Below are 22,609 nucleotides of genomic sequence, written 5' to 3'. Positions count from 1 at the left end.
CACTCCTGGGGGATGTGACTCGGTCCTGTGCACATCCTCTGCCTCCCTGCACTTCTCCAGAAGTGCACCCTTACTCAGAGCAGGTCATCTCATGAGTTGAGATCTGAGGCTTGCTTGGCATCAGCATCACTGCGGCCCCACGTGATCTGCTGCAAGGAGGAACCCCCTGCTTCTGGTGCCGCTGACTTCCTGGGGGAGATTCAGCATTGCCACTGCCATGAATAGGAATATTGGGATAGGAAAGTTCTCTAGACGTGGGAGCTGTTTTGTTTTGGATAAGTGTTTCACAGGTATTAAGTAACTGGAGCTAAGGGAGAGTTGAAGGCAGACAGCACTGGCCTGTGAATGCTCCTAGGGGACAGCTGGGAGAGACAACAGATGACGGGATGGGGACAGGAAGTAGTGGAACTGTGACGCCACTGGACTAAAGAAATGCAAGTGTTCAGAAAACAGGGCACGTTAGCACGTGCCCACAGCCAAGAGGATGAGGTGGGTAGATCACCAGCTTTAGTTACATGGTGAGACCATGTCTTAAAAAGAGAACAAGCCCAGCAGCCCGAGCCTGTAATCTCAGACTCTAAAACAGAGTGTGAGGATCCAGGAGATCAGAAACTCAAGATCATTCATGGCTATAGAGTGAGTTTAGGACTTGCCTGGGCTACCAACTGTCTCAACAACACAAGAAAAGGCGTGGGGTGTAGCTTATAACAGAGTACTTGCCTAGCATGCATGAGACCCTGGGTACAATCCCCAATACTTGGTGTAGGGAAAGAGTTTAAAATCTGCCTGAGGACTGGAAAAATGACTTATTGGTTGAGAGCACTGTCTGCTCTTCCGGAGAACTCAGGTTCAATTCCCAGCACCCACATGGCAGCTTGCAGCTGTCTGTGACTCCAGTTCCAGGGGATCTGACACCTTCACACCAGTTCAAATAAAATAAAGTTTAAAAAAAAAAATCTTTCTGAACTCTTGCGGCCTTTCTGCCTTGACTGCCCTGCTGTCCTCTGTCCTCTGCAGTGCTGTGCTGTGGCTTTCATTGAGAAGTTAGATGCCCAGTCTCTGAATTTAAGTCAGGAAGATTTTGACCGATACATGTCCGGCCAGACCTCCCCGAGGAAGCAGGAGCCCGAGAGCTGGTCCCCTGAAGCCTGCTTAGGCGTGAAGCAAATGTATAAGAACTTGGACCTCCTGTCTCAGCTGAATGAACGGCAGGAAAGGATCATGAATGAAGCCAAGAAACTTGAAAAAGACTTAATCGACTGGACAGATGGAATTGCCAAGGAAGTTCAAGACATTGTTGAGAAATACCCACTTGAGATCAAGCCTCCAAACCAACCATTAGCAGCCATTGACTCTGAGAATGTGGAAAATGACAAGCTCCCTCCCCCACTGCAACCACAGGTGTACGCAGGGTGATGTCTTGCTCATGGCCATATTTAGTTGGGGCTGATTTCAGAGAGCTGCTGTGTTCCACTGTTCAGGTCCGGAATACAAGTTAACTGCTTAAAACATCAAAGTATTTTTAAGGTACAGTTTTAGGGATTGTTTTATTTTTTTTTTCTAGCAGGGGAAGTTAGTAAATAATAATGCACTATTTATTTGAGTTGGTGAAGTAGGTTTGTATAAATTCTGTTTCAATCTTTTATGTCCTTTCTGATTTTCCCATGGGCTTCCTCTGTGGTAGACACTGTTATTGGTTTTGGGCAAATACTGCCTTTTAAAGGATAAACAGATTCTACAAAGTCTACATTGAAATGAATTTAATGTTCCCACACTCTCCCAGTGTGAAGTAATTTTATAATTGTAAAGATAGAAGATATATTAATAAGTAAATATGTAAAATTGTAAATATGTAAAAAATAGGACTCGGGGAGGGATGGTGTCTGCACGCATGGCATTTCACATGCTGATTTTTTTTTAGGTGAAAATGAAATATATTGAATATTTGCCGTTAGCACAGTTTTATTTGTTTTTGTCCTACTGAAAATAATCTAAATATTTTGTGCTCTCACATTTAACAGTACATTAGCACTAACTGCCCTAACTCTGAGGTCCTCTCAGGTACACATTAGGAAGTGTGACACCAACTTTTAGGTCACATGAAGTATCGTTGTGGGACCTTGGGGAGGTGGCTCAGTAAGCACTTTCCACACCGGTGTGAGGACCTGATTTCAATGTCTAGCATGCATGTCAGCAGCTCAGCATGATGACATGTACCTGCGATGGCACTGCTAGGAGGCGGTGACAGGCGGGTTCCTAGAACTTGCTGACTAGCAAGCTTTGCCTCACCTAACCATCCAGTTCCAGGTCCCAGTGAGAGACGCTGTCTAAACAACAGATCTAGACAGATGGCTCCTGAGAAATGACACCCAAGGTGTGTACCTGTACACACATGTGTACCACACACACATAAACATATCACATACAGAGTTGCTAGCTAGTACGGTTGACTTTGAACTGTGCTTGTAGCATCCTCCCCCTTAATCATCCAACAAACTTCTCCACTTGCTGTGGTGGTTGTTGCTTTTTTCTTTGATTTTTTTTTTTGTTTTGTTTTGTTTGTTTTGTTTGTTGAAACAGACTGTTGCTATGTAACCCAGGCTGGCCTCAAACTTGTGATCACCCTACCTCAAGCTCCCATTGTTGGGATTTATGTACGTACCACCACACAGCTCATTCAGACACATCGTCACTGAGTTGTGCGATGCAAAGACTTAGTCTTGAATGGAAGTTGGAATAAACTGTCAACAGGTAGTAGGCAACAGGTAAAGTAAACCTTTCAGAATCCCCACCTCAGAACTGACAGTAGTGGCCTGAGAATTCTGTTGCTGTGCACAGTGTGGGATGTGTGAGTACCATTCCTGCTTTCTGTGCCCAGTAGATGCCAGCAGCACCCCACGTTTGTGGGCTAATGGTCTCCATTCATGTGGTGACACATGTTTATAATCCTGGTCCTCGGGAGGTGGAGGCAGGAGGACAGGAGTTCAGGCCATCCTTATACACACAGTGAGTTTGAGATAAGCCTGGGCTGTGGAGATCCTGTCTCAAAGAAAGAAAAAATAAACTTGACTCTGGGCATTATTAAATGTCTCCTGGGGGACAGAGCTAGCCCCTGCTAAGTAAGAATCACCAGTCTCATGTAAGCGAGGAGGTTATGCTCCTGCTAGTTAATAGGCTATAACCAAAGAATATTGCATTGATTAGATAGTATCATGCTACTTGATGTCTCCCTCAGAGAGGCCCTTCAGTGGGGAACCTTCTCTAATCCTGTGGAACTTTTTACAACCTGGTTATACCATGGATGGATGACTCTTCTACGTGGTTATTATCAGCACCCTTGTGGAATTAGGAATTCCTCAGGACACCATTGTTGAACAGTGTCATGGCATTCAAGCAGCTGAGAAAGGCTTTCTTCCTTTCTCAACATATTTTCCTAAATGTTTACTACAAATATGTAGTATAATAATTTTGGAATAAAAGTAGGACAAGTATATAACTTTTAAAATATTTGTTTTTTAATTATGTGTATGTCTCTGTGTGTTCATGTTCGTGTGAATGCAGTTACCTGTGGAGGACAGAAGAGGGCATCAGATCCACTGGACCTAGGGGTGCAGGTGGAGTTGGTAGTGAGCTACCTGGTAGTTACTGAGAATCAAATTCAGATTCTCTGCAGAAATAGTATATGCTGTTAACTGTTAAGCCATCTCTCCAGCATGAATATAAAACTTTAATGCTTTATTTAAACTGGTATTAAATATACCAAATTTGACACATCGACTGTCACTAAAGACATAGAGCAGCTGAATCAGCTGTCCCCAGGTTCAACCACAAGGCAGTGAATTACACTCGGTGCCTGTGAAAGGGTTGAGGAAATGGCTCAGTAGGTGAAATGCTAGCTTTGCAAGCATGAGACCCTGTTTTTAATCCCCGGAACCCATGTTAAAAAACCTGGCTTGTTGGCGCATCCTGGTAATCTCAGCACCGAGGAAGTGGAGACAGGAAGATCCTTGCACTCCTTGGCTAGCCATCCGACTGTCCTTGGGGAGTTGCAAGCCGATGAGAGATACTGTATTTTCAAAAAGCAAAGTTGGTAGCATTTGTCCAGGGGAACTAAATTAAAGGCTGATCTGGCTTCCTCATACACATATAACTAGTCGGGATCTTCTCTCACAGTGACGTGAGTCCAGGAGATTTCAGTGACTCACTTTCATTTTCTTTATTTTCTCTCCTTTCTAGGTGCTAATCCAGGCCCACACAGTCTTAAAATTCCTGGAAACATCTAGTTCTTTTAGTTGTACATTGGTAAATAGAATAATATCAAAGCTGGTGGGATAAAAACAGATTCCAAGTTCAATTTGATCCCCAGCACTGTATAAACAAACAGAAAAATAGTTTGGAGTCAGCCTTGGCTACATTAGGAGCCCACAGCCAACCTAGGCTACATAACAGCTTGTATCAAAAAAAAAAAAAAAAAATAAGAAATACCCGTCAGCCTCCCACAAAAGCTGACGGCTGCGTTTCTTGCAGGTTATTCACTGAATTTCTGTGGGTATGTCATGTTGGTCCAGTGCTGGAGATAATGTCTCATGCCTCAGATAGAGGCTGTTTCTCCTCAGTCAGCATCAGGACGGCGGCCAGAGATTGTTTTCTAAACAAGAAAGTGTGGTATTTATGTATTGTGAATGTGATTCAAATCAAGTGTTGGGAAAGATGTCCATATCAATAAAAGTTTATGATCCATCCTTCTTCCAAGTAGATTGCTGTTTGGCTCCTTACTGCAGGAATACACATAATTACTAATATGTTTAGTTCTGTAATAAACGTGGGAAGGTTTCAAAAACAGTGATTGACAGCTGTATTGTTTTTGTTTCTATGACAGAAGACCCAACATCACAGCTCCCAGGAGGGCAGTTTACCTTGGCTCCTGGTTTTAGTCTTGGTCTGCTGTGACAGCAGGAACACACAGTGAGGCTCCTAACATGGTGGCAGACCAGGAAGCAGCAGCCGGAATGCTAAGCGCTGACCCACTCCACGAGGGGAACCCCCAACGCTAAGAGGCTCCACAGTCTCTTAAACCATCAGCATGGGCTGGGGAGCAACTGGTCACACATCAGCCTGAGGGGACATTTCCACGGCTGTTATTTCCCTCTCACAACTCTCCAGGCACCAAAGACTCCCTGTCCTCTCCACATGGCTAGGACTAGTAGAACACTTTTGGGGCTCTAGATGGGCCTACTGGAGAGGTATGCTGGATACTGTCCGAGGCTTTCTCGGACCAGCAGCCCCCAATCATGACATGGAGACTTATTACTAGTTACAAATGCTCAGCCTTAGTTTAAGCTTCTTCCACTAGCTCTTATACCTTATAGTAACCTGTTCTCTTCACATATTTTGCCTCGGGCTTTTTACCTTTCTTTCATATGTCCCAATTTCCTGCTTCTTCTGTCTGGGTGACTGGTGGCTACCTGGCCCCAGGCATTGCCCTCTTCTCTCCTTCATTCTCTCTCCAAGCCTAGATTCCTCCTCCTATGAATGTATTCTCTCTGCCCACCAGCCCCGCCTGTGTCTCTACTGTCCACCTATTGGGCGATCAGCTTTTTATTAGACCAGTCAGGTGCCTTAGGCAAGGTGAAACAGCAACACGTCTTTACATAGATGAACAAATGCATCATAAACAAAAGCCACACACCTTTACAGAGTTAAACAATTATTCTGCAATGTAAATTTAATACATCTTAACAAATATGCTATTCCACAACAATATGCCAACTCCATAATAGCAGTTAGGATTACAACTTCAGAAAAGGGGGTGAAGAAAACAGGAGGTAAGATTGGAGTAGGCGATTTAGGATAAAAAAGATCCCAAAGAAAAGTTTGCTCCAAGTCAGGCCAAGTCTCAGCTGAGCTGGCAGCTGTGCCCTCTGGTATGTGTGTGTGTGTCAGGTCACGTCTCAGCTGAGCTGGATGCTGTGCCCTCTGTTCTGTGTGTGTGTGTATGTTTGCACGTGCACACCTCCCTGATCAGCTGTATGCAGTAACCCTGCCTCCCTGTTTGACTATATCATAAACACATGGCGCTTCCAGGTTACTGAAGTTTTTCCACTAGGAGGCCCAACTTCCTATGCCTGTGTCCATCTGTTTGTCAAAGTAATTGAAGCACAATTAATAAAATCTCAGAGAAATTGGGGTTCATCCTCAAGATCATAAAAGCAAAGCAGCCAACCACTGGCTCTAACTTCTATGTCAGTCTGAAATGGCCATCTTGCCTCCAAGGATCTCAGAATGAGACTGTGGCTGAGAGCTGTTTCCTCCCGTTTTATAATCCTCTCTAGGGCTGGGACTAAAAGCATGCACCGCCCAGTTTCTGTGGCAACTAGTGTGGCTCCTGGGATTAAAGGTGTGTGTTACCACTGCCTGGTCTGTTAGACTGACCAGTGGGGCTGTCTTACTCTCTGAACCTCAGGCAAGTTTTACTTATTAAAATACAACTAAAATGCCACTTCACTTCCCATTGTTGTCTAAAATAAAGGCTAAAGCTAATATAAGAAAAATTATGGAGAGATGGCTCAGTGGTTGGGAGCATTGACTGCTCTTCCAGAGGTCCTGAGTTTTGTTCCCGGCAACCACATGGTGGCTCACAACCACCGGTAATAAGATCTGGTGCCAACTTCTGTCTGCAGAAACACATGCAGGCAGACCATTGTATACATAATAAATAAATAAATCTTTAAAGAAAAAAGAAAAATTATGTACAATACGTACAATAACTAAATGCAATTTATAGAGGCAATAAACACAACAATATCTAGTCCATTTGCATTTGACACTTTCAGAGAAAATACTCCACATCTATCCTATCTTGGTGAGTCCAAAATTTTGTACCTAGTTTACTTTCTAGCACAATTTGCATTGCCATCCAAATCTGTTTTGATATCTCTCATCCTTTTACGTTTCTTTCGTGAATCTCTTCTGTGTCTCGTAAACAAGGGAGACTATAACTATCACTATCTAGTCTTCAACCACCTCGGAGGCCCAAGGTGGGAATATTAACTGAATAAGCAGGAAGTGCAAGCAAGCAACTTCTAAAACGTGAGTGATGACAGAAACAGCTGGATGCCTGGACAGTCACCCAAAGTTCCTCTGCAACGTTGGGGCATCCATCTTCAGCCTATAGGCCTAGCATATCTGACAGACTTCTGTGAAGCAGGATATTTTGTGTCCTGCTTGTTTGATTAGGACAGCTTGCTGTAAGCCATCAACACGGGCATCTTCTTACCCAGTGGCTTACTTTTGCCACAAAGAAAGAAAACTCCATGTGGAGTTTTTTTGGTGCCCGTTATCTTCTCTGAAGTAGATTGGTGCTGCCAGGAGTAGACGTATCTCATTGTCATAAAAAATTACCTATGTTATAAAAACATCTTAAATGCCATATTCTGTAGATCTGTGTTTGAAGATGACCTGTCTATCGAAAATATATCTTTGTCTGCCCTTGAAAACATACCTAATGTGACTACAAGTTCGAATATACTAGGTGACTAACTACTAACCTGCATTTCCTTATTATCGTAAACACTTGGTAATAATGTCAGGGACCAGCCTAAGATAAACCATTTCTCGTACCCAAGTGCAGAGATGTGAATAAATGAGACACAGTTCACACGTCAGTATCAGGAGGGAGTTTCAGGGATCATTCAAATCCTGAAAATCTATAATCCTGAAATCATCCGCATTTATTTTCCAAACAGCTTTTATATCAAGGTAAAGTGAGGGGGACAGGTAACACAAAATTCCTTAGCATTAATTCCTAGGTAGCAGGGGAGTGACTTAAGTCATGTCCTGTCCATGCCTATTTTGTCACATGGACTGAAAACACCTCTTCCCCAGGTGACCTAATTTACAAGAGAAGGAGGAGAACAGTATTAGCATATCCAACCACTTGGTATGATGGTGTCAGGATGTCTTACTATCAAGAGGCCAGGCGACCACCTCCTATGTGGCAGGTGCAAATTGCACCTTGTAGGTCGCTCAGAATTCTATGACTGCCAGACATAGTGGAATATGGGCCTGCATAATTTGGCCTCCACACTTCCCTCTTTTTATTAATTTTAACAAACCTGTGCTTCTGCAACAGAACAGATGATCGTGTCTGTCTTAGGCAAAGACTCCTTCATTTACTCAGATTTACCCACTTTTGGAACAGGCATTCTAATTATGCGAGTTCCTGTCTTGGGTATCTGGGGAAAAGAAGCTTCAAACCTGTCTCTGACTGCTGACCTCTGTGAACAAAAGAGATTGAGGGAGAGAAATACCTTTGGGCTCTGTGCCTCAGAGCCGTACTTTCTTGTCTGGAGAGATCATGTTGTAAGGATAATCATGCTCCTAAAGACTATAGTCTCCTATTTAAAGGAGAGGAGGTCGCCTGAGTTTTAAGTGTTTGCTTAGCTGCTCTAGAGCATCTCTTAACAATTTTATACTGTATCAAAATCTAGAACTCTTAACTCATGCATTAAATCCAAACATTTACAGGGCATGTCAAACTATTCTCAACATCTTAATAAGCAGTTCCAAACATTACCAGGTCAATACCATAATTCTAGAATGGGGATTAACAATAAATCCACAATTTAACATATCACAGCTTTCTGAAATCCATTCTAATTAAAAGGCAAGAAAAGTTTTTTTCTGATGGTTGAGAGTCCAATGACATTGCTGCTATCAAATACCAATTCCAGTCTCTGAGCAGCCATTATACCCTTAGGCTGCCCCTTCTTAAGTGAAGAGGGCTTCAGTCACTCCTTATTTAGAGTGTTTCTCCCCCTGAGGGGAAAGTTTAGGTCTTAGTTCTCAGTTCCAATAATCACAGTGAGTTCTGTGTCCCAGAGACTAAAACAGTCAAATGTTCAGCCTGCATTTCTAGTCCTCCTCCAATGCCAACAGGATTCAGACTGCAGAAAACTACAGTCATCGCGGTCATCATAACAGGACCTCTGTCACATGTGGGTCTCTAATGTCTGGAAGCAGCTCAGTGTCCCTCCGTGCAGGTCCCATGGATCAGACTCTCCTCCCCGTGGGGGCAGGGAAAGCAGGACCATGGGCTTTCTCTCCACAGTAACAGTTCTTGTTATTTCCACGGACTTATTCTACCTGCAGGACCACATGTGGTTTTGATACGTTTAATAGGAAGCTTATTCTAGAAAATAAAGAGAGTTTTTGATTGTTTTCTTTCCTAAAACCTCCTCAGATGGAAAAGTTTAACTTAGCAGACTCCTTTAGATTCCTTTCAAAGCCCTGTGCTACTGGAGGCTGCTCCCTACCCAGCAGAAAGCAGTAAGTCAACTTCTATTTGACATATCTTTTACTTAAATTCTGAAGTCAAGGCATTTTCAAAATATATAGATTGGATTAATTGAGTAGCATTTATAAACCAATTACCTTTTAGCAGCTGTTGCTCCTCCCTCAGCTGTCTTAATAATTCAAAGGACAATAAAATAGACTATCCAGATTCTCTGTGTGTTTTCCATCTTTCCATGGAAGCTGTATCCATCCAAAGTCATACTCAGGAAGGTCTAGGGGATGCAAACATCACCATCTTATACGTTGACCCGCTGTTGTCTGAGGGTAGGGAGCAGCCTCCCGTAGCACAGGGCTTTGAGAGGAATCCATCCAAAGGAGTCCGCTAAGTTAAACTTTTCTATCTGAGGGGGTTATAGGAAAGGAAACACTCATGCACTCTCTTGATGCTTTCCTAATTTTTTTTCTCCTAGAAGAAGCTTCCTAATAAACATATCAAAACCACAAGGGGTCCCACAGGTAGAACAAGTCCGTGGAAACGAGAACAAGATATCTTTCCCACCTGAAGCAGTTCTTTCAGAGAAACAGTTAAAATCCTTTCCAGGTGGACTGCGATCCCAGGAAGCTGTCGTAGGCACAGTGCCTGGCACTGGCGCCCAGACGATGCTGAGGCAGGCTCCCATCCTGCTCCCTACCCATGGACCTATCCTGGGCCAGCCCTGCCCCTCAGGTGTCACCGGCGGTAGCGGTAGCGCTTGAAGTGGAACCACAGCTGGAAGATGCCATTTGCAAACTGGCAGCGGAAGCCATGGCGCTGCGAGTAGTCCCACTCGCCACTGACGATCTTGAAGGCGATGTCCTCGTAGGGCGGCCCAGCGTGGAAGCGCAGGATGGCGAAGTCGCGGTTGTCCGCGCAGGCCTCCAGGAAGTACTCCGGCGTGCCTTGCTTGCAGATGAGGTCGGGGTAGAAGATGTTGAACTTGTAGCCCTGCACGATCTTGGGCGGCGGGTTGTCGAAGTCGTAGTGCGTCTGGTTGTACTTGTTCCACTCGAAGCCTGTGTGCACGCGGTTGAAGAAGCGAGGCTTGCGTGGCCGGTACTTGTCTGCCCACAGGTAGGCGCGCGCGCCCAGCGGCATCTCCACGCTGAACTGCGCCTCGTCCTGCCCCATGCCCTCTCGCGCGCGCTGCAAGAACAGGATGTCCTCGGCACTGTCGCTCGTGTCGCCTGTGGCCTGGAGCTGCTGCCGCGAAAGCTGCAGGCGCTGCAGATCCTCCTGCGGCTCCAGCACGTGTGCGTCCAGCGGCAGCTCGTGTGCCATGAGCAGCCGCGGGCTGTAGAGGCCAGCATCGTAGTAGTCTGCCAGGCTCTCCTGGATCGGGTCCTCCTCCATCAGCACCGCCTCTCCCTCCGTGTCCATGTCCTTGTTCGCTTCCCCAACCCCAGGTGCTGGAGCCCCCTCGGCTTCTGCGGGGTCCGCCGAGGGTCCAGGCCCGTGGATGGCCTTGGGTTCGGACTTGAGGATGGAGCACAGTGTCTTGCTGTCCACCCCCTGCTCCTGTTTCAGCTTGATCATCTTTTGCCTCAGAACATCCTGGTGGCGCTCACGGAGCCTGGCCCTGGCCATGCGTACACGCAGCTGCTGCAGCAGGCTCTCCCAGTAGGCCATGTCCAGGTTGGGGCCACCTGCACGGATCTTGCCCTGGATGCCCTGGGAGATGACCTGCAGCTGGTTGTATGTCTTCCCCTTGAACACCGACTGCACATCGGAGCTGACCGAGGCGTTGATGCCCTCGCGGCGCTCACCTGGGCCCTTGCCTGAGGCCTCCCGCTTGCGGAGCTTGGAGATCTCATCCTCCGTGATGCTTGTCATGTCCCGCCAGAAGTCCACGTTCTTACCCTGCTCCAGGTCCATGTACACCTGGATGTCCTCCAGCAGGTCTTCCATGTCCGCCACCGTGAGGCCAATGAGGAAGGTGTAGGGCTCATGTACCTCCACGGCCAGGTCGTCATCGTCCTCTGCCCTGATGTACTGGGCCAGCAGGTCGATGGGCTTAGCCCGCCCGGCTCGGATGCGGATCTTGGAACGCAGCTTGGCCTGCTGCAGGTGGAAGTTGTCCTCCTGCTCCTCCCAGGTCTTGAAGTGCTCGGCATCTTTCTCCCTCTGCAGCAGCTCCAGCTCCTGCTCCAGCATGGCCTTCGCATGCTCGCGCTCCAGCCGCAGCTGTTTCACCTTTTGGAGCTCCAGCCGGTTGCTCTCCTGGATCCTCTTGTTGCGTTCCTTCAGCTCTTTCTCGTCCAGGTGGCTGATGCCCTTCTTCTCCAGTGCCTTGTGCCAGATGAAGGTGCCCAGTAGATTGCTGTCTCCAAAAGGGTTGTCAGCGTTGGTGTAGCCCACATAGTCCTCACCCCAGCCCATCCTCTCTCGCTTCTTGCTCTCCTTAGCTTCCTTCTTGGCTAGTCGCCTTGCACGCTTCTCCTCTGGCGTCTCGAAGGCCTTGAGCAGCTCTTCTTGCTGCCTCCTCTTCTCACGGGGCCCCAGCCACTGCTGCAGGTTCCCTGGCTGGCTCGGGGCCAGGTCAGCTGTCCCAGGGCTTGGAGAGCGACTTGGGGATTCAGAACTAGATGCCCATGACCCTGGGGACCTCGAGTGCCTGCCACTCTGCGGGGCCCTGGAGCTGCGTGCCCGCTCCTCACTGGAGTCAGACTCTGAGGACTGGTCCTGTGAGTTCCACCGGGGTGGTCGAGGGCTCCTGCTTCGCCTCCCAGACCTTTGCAGCAGGTCTCCCTCTAAATCTGACCTGCACCCCCGGCTGTGCCGCCTGTCTTTATGCCTCCCCTCGTACTCCTGATGCCACTGCCTGCTCTGTCCATGGCTCTGGCTGTGGCTCTGGTTCTGCCTTCGCTGTCTCCGACCCCTGCTCTCTGTGGACCTTGAGCTTGAGCGAGTGTTGCCACCCATTTAGCAGATGGCTACCTTCTTTATTCTCTACTCTTTTGTGTTCTTTCTAGGTTCTTTCTATCCTATACTTTTTCCCCCGCAAGTTTATAGACCCCGAGGTAGCACAATTAATTAAAAAACACAGACAGTTATTGGAGTTCAAGCTGAAGATCAGAAAAACAAAGCAGCCAAATCACTAGAGAGTTCTTAACTCTACCAAGGCTCAGACAAAGGGGCTAGCTATGCTGTCCTTGGCGTGACTGCAGACTGCAAAGGTCTCCACCAAACCTGGGACTGCAGGGAGATTGTGCTGAACCGCAGCCTTATATAGAGTCCTCTCTTGTGCTGGGATTGAAGGTGTGTCATCCCAAATCCTGGGATCAAAGGCGTGGCCTTGAACTCAGAGAGATCTGCCTGCCTCTGTCTCCTGAGTCCTGGGATTAAAGGTGTGTTAACCTAAATGCTGGGATCAAAAGTGTGAGCTGTTTTTCTTGTAGCCGGATTTACTCCCAAGTAGCCCTGGGTGACCTTGAACTAACAAAGATTGTCTGCCTGTCTGGAATTAAAGGTGTGTGCCAAGCCCACCAAGGCCAGCTGGTCTGGGACTGAATAAGCATGGGTTGATTCCGGACTCTCTGAGCATGGCGGTCAATGAAGACTGATGAGAAGCCAAGGACAATGGCACTAGGTTTCGATCCTAATACATGAACTGGCTTTATGGGAGCTTAGCCTGTTTGGACGCTCACCTTTCTGGACGTAGATAGAAGGACCTTGGTCTTCCCGCAGGGCAGGGAATTTGGACTGCTCTTCAGTATCGAGAGGGAGGGGGAATGGTGTGGGGGGAGGAGAAGAGGAGTGGGGATAGGGGGAGGGAAGCGGGGGGAGGGGGCAATATTTGGGAGGAGGGGAGGGAAATGGGAAACGGGGAGCAGGTGGAAATTTTAATTAAAAAAGAATAAAAAAAATAAAATAAAATGAAAGGGAGCCAAAAAAAAAAAAGGTGTGTGCCACCACTGCTTCTGTGGCTAACTAGTGGCTTGACTCTGCACACTGATTTTTTTTTTTTTTTTTTTTTTTTTGGTTTTTCGAGACAGGGTTTCTCTGTGGCTTTGGAGCCTGTCCTGGAACTGGCTCTGTAGACCAGGCTGGTCTCGAACTCACAGAGATCCGCCTGCCTCTGCCTCCCGAGTGCTGGGATTAAAAGCGTGTGCCACCATCGCCCGGCAATGATTTTGCCATTATGTGGTTGCCAGGAATCGAACTTTTGACCTTTGGAAGGGCAGCCAATGCTCTTAACCACTGAGCTATCTCTCCATCTCTTGATCTTCAGGCAAGTTGTTTGTTTTTTTTGTTTGTTTGTTTGTTTTGTTTTGCTTTGCTTTTTCTTGTTTTCTTAGACAGGGTTTCTCTGTAACTTTGAAGCCTGTCCTGGAACTAGCTCTTGTAGACCAGGCTGTTCTCAAACTCACAAAGATCTGTCTGCCTCTGCCTCCTGAGTGCTTGAATTAAAGGCCTGTGCCACCACCAACTGTCATTCAGGCAAGTTTTATTTGTTAGATTACAAACAAAATATCACTACACCAAGAACCCACATACATTCATAGCCAAGCAACTTGGCACAGATTAACCGTGTGGCAAGCAAGGTGTTCTGGTCTGGTCTTTCAGTGGCAGGCAGCACTTCGAAGTCATAAAGAAAAGGCCGATTGCTTTATTACTTATCTTGAAATGTAATCTTATGAAGAGTCTTAAAGAAATTACAAACCTAAACTTTTATGTGTGAAAAGATCAGTCAGCTCTACTTTTTTTTAGATGTATTTATTATGTATACAATATTCTGTCTGCAAGCATGCCTTCAGGCCAGAAGAGGGCACCAGATCTTCATTACAGAATGGTTGTGAGCCATCATGTGGTTGCTGGGAATTGAACTCAGGACCTTTAGAAGAGCAGGCAGTGCTCTTAACCACTGAGCCATCTCTGCAGCCCCAGTCAGCTCTACTTTAAAACTTTAGGGCACATAGCGACTCATCAATAGTTTTTTTATATCAGGAGATTGAGGGCAAAAATGGGAATGAGGAATTAATCATCACCTTAGCTTGTTAACCAGACCTAGCAAGGGAGCTAGCCACAGTCAGGCCATTTTGTATCCTCGACTCTAGCCTAGTAAGTCAGACAGCTCAGCTGTGCGTCCTTGTGAACCTTAGCTAGTTTTCTGGGGTTATTTCTCTGAAAACTATTAGTAAGGCCTCTGGTCTAGCCTGACGTTATCTGGAAGCTTTGTCTTAGTGCCACGTGACTGCCTCTTTACAGCAGGAAGAGAATTAGAGCCAGCCTGGCTCGTGGACTCAGGTGCTTTCCATTTAAACATTAACCCGAGCAGCTCCCAATGTGGAACTCATAGTCCTTAGCTGGGACCCTTGCATTTATTTTTACTTTATTTTATTGTATTCATCAAAGTTCTCATTATTATTCTTATCAAAGTAGACAGTACCACTTAGGGAGGGATCATCCATCTTCTTAACAACCCACAGGTAAAAATGTCCAGTAGAAGGCAATGTTTCCAAGAGATAAACACGGTATTACAGGCAGTGGAGATCTCCCCACATCTATGCACACCATGATAGATACCAGAGAGAGAGAAAGAGCCACAGCAGGCTTGTAAAGGCACAGCAGAAGCAAAAGTCCTTTCAGGGTCTGCACTCCCGTGGCCTTGGCTAGGCAAGACTGGCCCATCAGAGAGTTCCTTCAGGAGGGCTGACACCAGGAACTTCGATTGCTCCTCTGGCACAGCCAAAGGCACTGGCCCCGGTCAGATCAAGTCATGGAGCTGTACAAGGAAGCAGCTCTGCCTGCAATAGAATCAGAAGGAAGTGAACGTCCTGCCCTGGTGTGCTTGCTGGCCTGCTTTGGGGTCCTGGGATGTACCCTTTTTACAAAAGTAAATTTTTTTGCTGGGTTACTTTCACTTTGTTTTCTGTGTGGGGGGTAGGCACATGAGGAACCACCTTAAAGTGTCACAGTCTTGGGAAGGTTGAGAACTGCTGGCTCTATTAACCATCCGTGAGGACAGGTGAGACGGTGGCAGCAGCTTATAAGTGCTCGCTGCCGAGCCTGATGACCTGAGTTCATGCATATGGTGGAAGGCAAGTGTCCTTTGACCTCCATATGTGAGCCACAGCCCAAACATGCATGGAAATAAGACACTTTTTAGAAGCCATCCCATGATCCCATAGGACGGGGTAGGAATGGGGCCGAGCTTTGTTTCCTAACAAATCAACTTATCATTTCGTCCAATCAGAACGTCAAGTCGGGGACTAGGGAGGTGACCTAAGGGTCTGACAACACTGGGGGCTCTTTCAGGGGACCTGAGTTCCATTCAGTAGTTGGTAATCTCAGTTCCATGCGTTCTGACACCCTCTTCTAGCCTGTGCACACACACATTTAAATAAACAGAGAAAAACATTTTATTTTTATTCAAGACAGGGTTTCTCTGTGTTAAAACAGTACACCAACTCCATAATAGCAGGTAAGGTTACCTGTTCAGAAAGGGAGGGGAGAAGAAGGCAGGAGGTAAGATTGGAGTGGGCAGTTTAGCACAAAAAGATCCCAAAGAAAAGCAACCGTTTTTCCTCTTGAGTGAAAGTCAGATGCCGTTGGCATCTGCATCCTTACCAAGGGCTCAGAGATGCCAGAAGTGTTTGGGGCATCTGAACTGTGATCTGATTCTTTTTTTTATTATTTGATGATTTATTTTTACTTCATGTGCATTGATGGTTTGCTTGCATGTGTGTCCATGTGAGGCTGTCAGATCCCCTGGAGGTAGAGTTACAGGCAGTGTGTAAGATGCTATGTGAGTGCTGGGAATTGAACCCGAGTCCTCTAGAAGACCAATTGGTGCACTTAACCGCCAAGCCATCTCTCCAGCCCCTCTGATCTGGTTCTTAAATGTTTCTAGGGTTTATGTTGCTAACATTTCTTCTTGGGAGGAGAGGTTAGCTCTGTCTACCTCTCAGGTTCCCGAGAAACCAAGGAAGGCACAGGTCAATCCAAGTTCAGTATTTATCAGACTTCCTTACACAGCATCTGTGAGGGTTTACTTACAGGGGTGTGGGCCCTCCTTCCTTATGAGCCACGTTTGGAAAGCCTTACCCAGTAGGAAGAAGGGCTCCCATACCCATGTAGATGAAGTCCCGTCCGTCCATCGTGTCCCCCCCTCCAACCCAACAACCCAGCACCTCTTGTGGGGAACTGAGGAAGCCCCGTGTGGCTGTGTAAATAGCAGACGAGGTCCTGAGGGAATGCGCAGGTGTGCACTGTCAATCAAGGACCAGTGCCTCAGGCCCACGGGGCTTGGCAGTCTTCCGTGGGGTGAGGCTCAGAGGGATGTCAAGGCCTTCCTCTGGAGTGTGAATGTGGACCGTGTGTGCAAACACAAATACTTAGGAAGGACTGATTAGTGCGCGCAAAGTAAGCGTGGCAATTGCAGCCTCCTTCTCCCAGATGTTACAGCCTGGGGCTGTTCAACTCCAGACAGGAGCTTAGCTCCTGCTTCCTGCTGTTCTGTGCGTGAGAAATGTGCTGAGGTTCTGGGTTGTTTCTGTACGTGATGCCATTTCACAGAGTGGCCTTGGCCCACTGGACTCCAGCTTTTCAGGACACGTGCGTCTATCCATTCTTCCTTCCCTGTTTGCTGCAAGTCAGGCCAAGTCTCAGCTGAGCTGGCAGCTGTGTCCTCTGGTGTGTATATATGTGTCTGTGTGTGCGTGCATGTGTGTGTGTCAGGTCAAGTCTCAGCTGAGCTGGCAGCTGTGCCCTCTGGGGTGTGTGTGTGTGTGTGTGTGTGTGTGTGTCAGGTCAAGTCTCAGCTGAGCTGGCAGCTGGGCCCTCTGGTGTGTGTGTGTGTGTGTGTGTGTGCGTGTGTGTGTCAGGTCAAGTCTCAGCTGAGCTGGCAGCTGTGCCCTCCTGTGTGTGTGTGTGTGTGTGTGTGTGTGTGTGTGTGAGGTCAAGTCTCAGCTGAGCTGGAGGCTGTGCCCTCTGTTCTTTGCTTGTGTGTTTGTTTGTGTGTGTGTGTTTTGTGCATATGTGCAATAGTATATGAGTATGTGTGCACGTGCATGTGTGTGTGTACACTCCCGTTCTTCCTCCAGGCCATGTGCAAGGTTTCCAGATAGTAGAGAGGAGTTGGATACTTAGGGGTGGGGTGTAAACTCTCATCAAACCATCTGAGGTTCTGTTTAGCAAGGGGGAGGCACACTGCCTGCTCAAAGATGACAGTTGCTTGGCTCAGAGGTCAGTTACAGTAGTTCAGTTCTTTAGAGGAGATGTTAAAGTAGTAGGCAGGTAAGGCTTGTTAAGAGAAAACTCTTTCTGCTCTAAGGAACAGAATCTCCTGCCTGGGTAGGGACCCAACATTCCAGCTGGGCCTGGCCAATTGACAGGAGCCTTGGGGGGGCGGGGAAACCAACCAACCAACCAACCAAACAACCAAATAAAAACAGAGACAGAGAATAATGAAAAATTTCTTGTCTTAGGGCCTTTTTCCAGAGGCTCAATAAAATACTCTCACCAAATGATTCCAGTAACTTATCATAATACTATTACTTTTGTTTATGCAACTTTAAAAACTGCATATGCTGGCCAGGTTTAAAGAAAAAAATGTATAATGGGGGAAATGTGAGTTGGGTTTTTTGTTTGTTAGTTTGTTTCCTGTCAAAAGTTTTTTAGCTTGCTAAACATACCCACTCATCGATAGTTTTTTATATCAGGAGATTGAGAGCAAAAATGGGTATAAGGAATTAATCATTGTGTTTGGTTATTAACCAGACCTAGCAACAATCAGGCTGTTTTGTATCTTTGACCCTAGCTAGCCTAATAAGTCAGACAGCTCAATGGGCTAATAATGGGCTATATAAGGTATAAGAGTTAATAAGAGGCCTGAGCTAATGGGCCAATCAGTTTGTAATTAATGTAGACCTCTGTGTGATTTCTTTGGGACTTAACAACTGTGGGAACAGGGCAGGATAGAAACCCCAGAAAACCTCAGACAACAAATGGTGCCCAAAATCTATTTACACCATGCTATAACATAACTATCATGCTATAATATAGCATGAATGGTAAAAAGCAGACACAGATATTAGGATTAAACCTGAAGATCAGAAATGCAAAGCAGCCAGCCATTGGCTCTTACCTCTACCTCAGACCAAAATGGCCATCCTGCCTCCACGAATTCTCAGAATGAAACTGAGCCTGAGACCTGTCTCCTCCTTTTTATCTTCCTCTAGTGCCGGGATTAAAGGCATTACCACTACCACCTGTTTTTTGTTATAACAACTAGTGTGGCTACTGGGATTAAAGGTGTGTGTCACCACTGCCTGGTCTGTAAGGCTGACCAGTGGGGCTGTATTACTCTCTGATCTTCAGGCAAGCTTTATTTATTAAGATACAAATGAAAGATCACTACACTTCCCCTTGTTGTCTAAAATAAAAAAGGCTATAAATAATATAAAAACTTTATATACTAAGTACAATACCATATGCAATATATACAGGCAGTAAATACATCAACAATGTCTAGTCCATTTGCCTTTGACAAATTCAGAGAAAATACTCCATATCCATTCTCTCTTGGTGAGTCCAAAGTCTTGTGCCTAATTTACTTCCTATCATAACTTGCACTACTATTTAAAACTATCTTTTGATATCTCTCAATCTTATATATTTTATATTTCTTTTCTGAGTCTCATAAACAATGAAAAACATAACTTTCTAGTCTTTAACTACCTCGGAGACCCAACGAAGAAATAATATTAACTGAGTAAGCATGAAGTGTAAGCAAGAGTCTTCAAAAAAAAATGTGAGAAATGACAGAAACAGATGGCTGTCTGGACAGTCACCCAATGTTCCTCTGCAATGTTAGGGCATCCATCTTTGGCCTACAGGCCTAGAATATCTGACAGACTTTTCTATGAGGCAGAGTTTGTGAAGGACTGTCCCACCTTGTCTCGGCAAGGTTTGGCAGTCACTGTCTTCTGTGTCCTTCTTGTCCCATTAGGACAGCATATTGTCACGAGTTGAGGAAAGGGCATTTTGTTGCCCAGTGGCTTACTTTTGCCATGAAGAAAGTAAACTCCCTGTGGCGTTTCTTCAGTGCCCATCATCTTCTCTGAAGTAGGTTGGTGCTGCTAAGAGCAGACATGTCTCATTGTCAGAAAAAAAGAAAAAATAACCTATGCTATGAAAACATTTTAAATGCTATATTCTGTAGATCTCTGAAGTGTTTGAAGATGACCTATCTATCTAAAATATATCTTTATCTGACCAAGAAAACATACCTAATGTGACTACAAGTTTGTTTATAACAGGTGATTAACCACTATCCTGTATTTCCTTATTATCCTAAACAGTTGGTAATAATAATTTTCAAGGACCATAAATTTGCATTACATTGGGAAATGTATATAAATTTATATAAATTTATAAGTTATATAAACTTATATAAATTTATAAGTTACAAGAGTTAATAAGAAGCCAGGCGGTGGTGGCGCACGCCTTTAATCCCAGCACTTGGGAGGCAGAGGCAGGTGAATCTCTGTGAGTTCGAGACCACCCTGGTCTACAGAGCTAGTTCCAGGACAGGCTCCAAAGCCACAGAGAAACCCTGTCTCGAAAAACCAAAAAAAAAAAAAAAAAAAAAAAAAAGAAAAACAAACAAACAAAAAAGAGTTAATAAGAAGCCAGAGCTAATGGGCCAATCATTTATATATATTATAAATATAAATTGTATAGGTAAAAATACCTTGAAAAAGTGGAAATGTAGTGGAAATGTTCTGACAAAATTAATCTCAAATTTGTATTAATATACAAAATTTGTATACAATATACAAAAATCCAATCCAATGTAAAACTTTTAAAGCTAGTAGTTGCTTTTTAAAAGTAGATTTGATAATCTACCTTTTTATCTTATCATATATATATATCCTCACTTTTTTATTCTCAAAACAAGAACCTCGAATCTAATTACCTTTGTTAAGCTTTTTTCCTAACCATTACCAATAACAACTTGTAACCAGTCCCCCTAAACAATGACAAATATCGATAACTCATTGAATGACCAAAAATCATCCACCCCACCTCTTTGGAATGTGGCATCATATTCTTAAAATTACTTCCTATTGCCTGAGGGTGACAGCTCCTTTAGGAGATTCTGAAAAGAAAAACTGGGGTTAATTTACAAGTCCTGGGAGAGGTAGCTGTATCATTTGTGGTCCAGTCTCTACGTAATGTAAAACTGTAGGGCTTGTCTCAGATCCTGGCTAGAGTAGTCTCTTAGGCTGGATCATCTCAGCTAGCCACCTCGAGAATGTTCTGAGCAGTTTGTCGTCCAAAGTCAATCTTTAGGTGTTTTACAGCTTAGTGGTGTTATCTTAGTCTTGGAGGGATCGTCATTGGGGTCCCATCCTCCTTTTGGAGACTTCCAAGATTGCTGTGAGGTGTGTTCATGGTTCACTGCAGAAAACTGAGAGAGACTCGAACCTGAAATCATGTACAGGGAGGGAGATGAAACGTTTTTCTAGAATTAGTTAGTACTCTATATGACCATTAATATCATGACAAAAATTAAAAATATATAAATCTTATACCTTAAGAAAAGCTGCTAAAGAGTCAGTATATAACCAAAGGATTATGGATTAGTAGCAATGAAATAGTCCTTAATTTTTTGTTTTTCTTCTGTCCCATATCAGGTGGTTCTTCTGACATGAGACAGAGGTTTTAGATTTCACTTAGCAAGCATGCTTGGGTTTAGAGAAGGAGAGACACACTCCAGCTATAAAGCCAGCTTCAATCTTTAATCAGACTGGGACTACAAAAAGACCATTTGCATATATGTCTGTAGAGAACAGCAGAAACAAGCATTTGGGAAGATTTACGAAATTTTATCCTGTTGGAAATGTGATATACTAATAGGCCAATTTACTCTTTTTTTTTTTTTTTTAGACACTTTTTCTGGATGATTTGCCCATTTTCTTCAGATGTCTCATTTGTCTGGTGGTGCTTAGATTCCTTAGCTGGATTCCTTTATTCTCCTGAAACTACAGAAACAAAACCCTTCCCCAACACTAATTTCGAGGAGATTCTCTTTTGGCAAGTTATAACTGATCAAATGAAAAGCATCTGTTAGTTTTATAAATTAGTACAGATTAAATGGCCATGCTGTTTGATGAACTATCATCTCTTCTAATTAAGAGGTGTCTCTTCTTCAGATCGAATCTTTATCAAGTGAACTTCCTGCCCTGGTGTGCTTGCTGGCCTGGTTTAGGGTCCTGGGATGTACCCTTTTTACAAAAGGAAATTTCTTTTGCTGGGTCACTGTCACTTTGTGTTTTTCTTTGTGGGACACTGAGATTATTTCCCCAACAAGTTGATGGCTTATCTTGGATTTCAAGTCCATCTAGGGGAGTGCTCAGACCCTCTCTCCCTGAGGAGAGATGTGTCCCATGGCTCTGTTGCATTGACCCACAGGGGCTCAGGTGATTGACACTCTTTTGAATTGGTATTGGTAATGATCCTAGGATAGGATTCACAAAGCAGAAAACACCAGGGTATCCAAGAAAAGTCCGTGTATAGATCCAGTTATGAAATGCATAATGGCCGCTGCTCTATGGGGCTGGGATTTTCTGGAGGTTGGATGAGGGTGGAGGTGTCTCTGGCTTGAAGTGAGGACAGGGTCTGGATCCAAAGCTCCATGGCTGTCCCTGGTGACTTCATACAGGCTTGCTTCTGGCCATGCTGGCTGGGGGACTGTACCAACGTGCCTGTTTCTTAAAAGCACTTAACAGGAGCTGGAGAGATGGTTCAGCGGTTAAGAGCACTGATTGCTCTTCCAGAAGACCTGGGTTCAATTCCCAGCACCCATATGGTAGCTCACAACTGTCTGAAAATGCAGTTCCACAAGATCTGACACCTTCACATCAATGCACATAAAAAAATGAAGTTAAATAAATTGTTAAAAAAATTAAAAAAATTTTTTTTAAAAAAGCACTTAACATAGGACCCAACCTGAGAGGGGGTCAGAGATGGACAAGGCGAAGCATTTGAGCTCGGAGTGCAAAGAACCACCCTAGAGGGAGTTGAACCTGATGAGAAAGAAACACATTCTCCATCTGAGAGCGGCATCCTGCTTCTTGGCACGCTCAGGACAGAGGGAAACAGTTGTACAACAGGCTTTGTAGCTCAAGAAAGCTGGAAAATGCTAGATTTTTTTTGTTTTTGATTTTTGAGACAGGGTTTCTTTGTGTAGCTGTCGCTGTCCTGGAACCCACTCTGTATGCCAGGCTGGCCTGGAACTCACTGATCCACCTCTGCGCAATATCTCAAGGT

The 22,609-nt window shown here is 45.2% G+C and overlaps 2 protein-coding genes across 4 annotated transcripts in view; one reads left to right on the top strand and one right to left on the bottom strand.

Annotated features, from left to right (window-relative positions):
• Positions 1 to 4,761, top strand: part of Rabgef1 (RAB guanine nucleotide exchange factor 1) — a 57,026-nt gene extending 52,265 nt beyond the window's left edge. For 2 of the 3 annotated variants that reach the window (XM_057764883.1, XM_057764882.1), the window contains exon 9: positions 1,018 to 4,759. In XM_057764883.1, coding sequence (XP_057620866.1) covers positions 1,018 to 1,416 — 399 coding nt within the window. In that variant the 3' untranslated portion in view covers positions 1,417 to 4,759. Of the gene's footprint in view, positions 1 to 1,017 lie in introns of all 3 variants that reach the window. The other variant, XM_057764884.1, reaches the window with a different exon arrangement.
• A 5,262-nt stretch (positions 4,762 to 10,023) lies between these two features.
• On the bottom strand, positions 10,024 to 12,253 carry LOC130871870 (splicing factor Cactin-like). The gene has a single exon (XM_057765543.1). The coding sequence runs from the start codon at positions 12,251 to 12,253 to the stop codon at positions 10,025 to 10,027; it is 2,229 nt and encodes a 742-aa protein (XP_057621526.1). The 3' UTR covers position 10,024.
• Between the last annotated feature and the right edge of the window lie 10,356 nt (positions 12,254 to 22,609).

Source organism: Chionomys nivalis, chromosome 3, assembly GCF_950005125.1.
Source record: "Chionomys nivalis chromosome 3, mChiNiv1.1, whole genome shotgun sequence".
In the NCBI taxonomy this organism is placed as follows: domain Eukaryota; kingdom Metazoa; phylum Chordata; class Mammalia; order Rodentia; family Cricetidae; genus Chionomys; species Chionomys nivalis.
The sequence above is the reverse complement of the archived record's forward strand: the minus strand, read 5'-3'. Positions and strand labels throughout refer to the sequence as shown.

What these genes read in the sequence shown, in the direction of transcription:
- LOC130871870 (XM_057765543.1), bottom strand. Translation starts at nt 12,253, where the DNA reads ATGGGTGGCAACACTCGCTCAAGCTCAAGGTCCACAGAGAGCAGGGGT.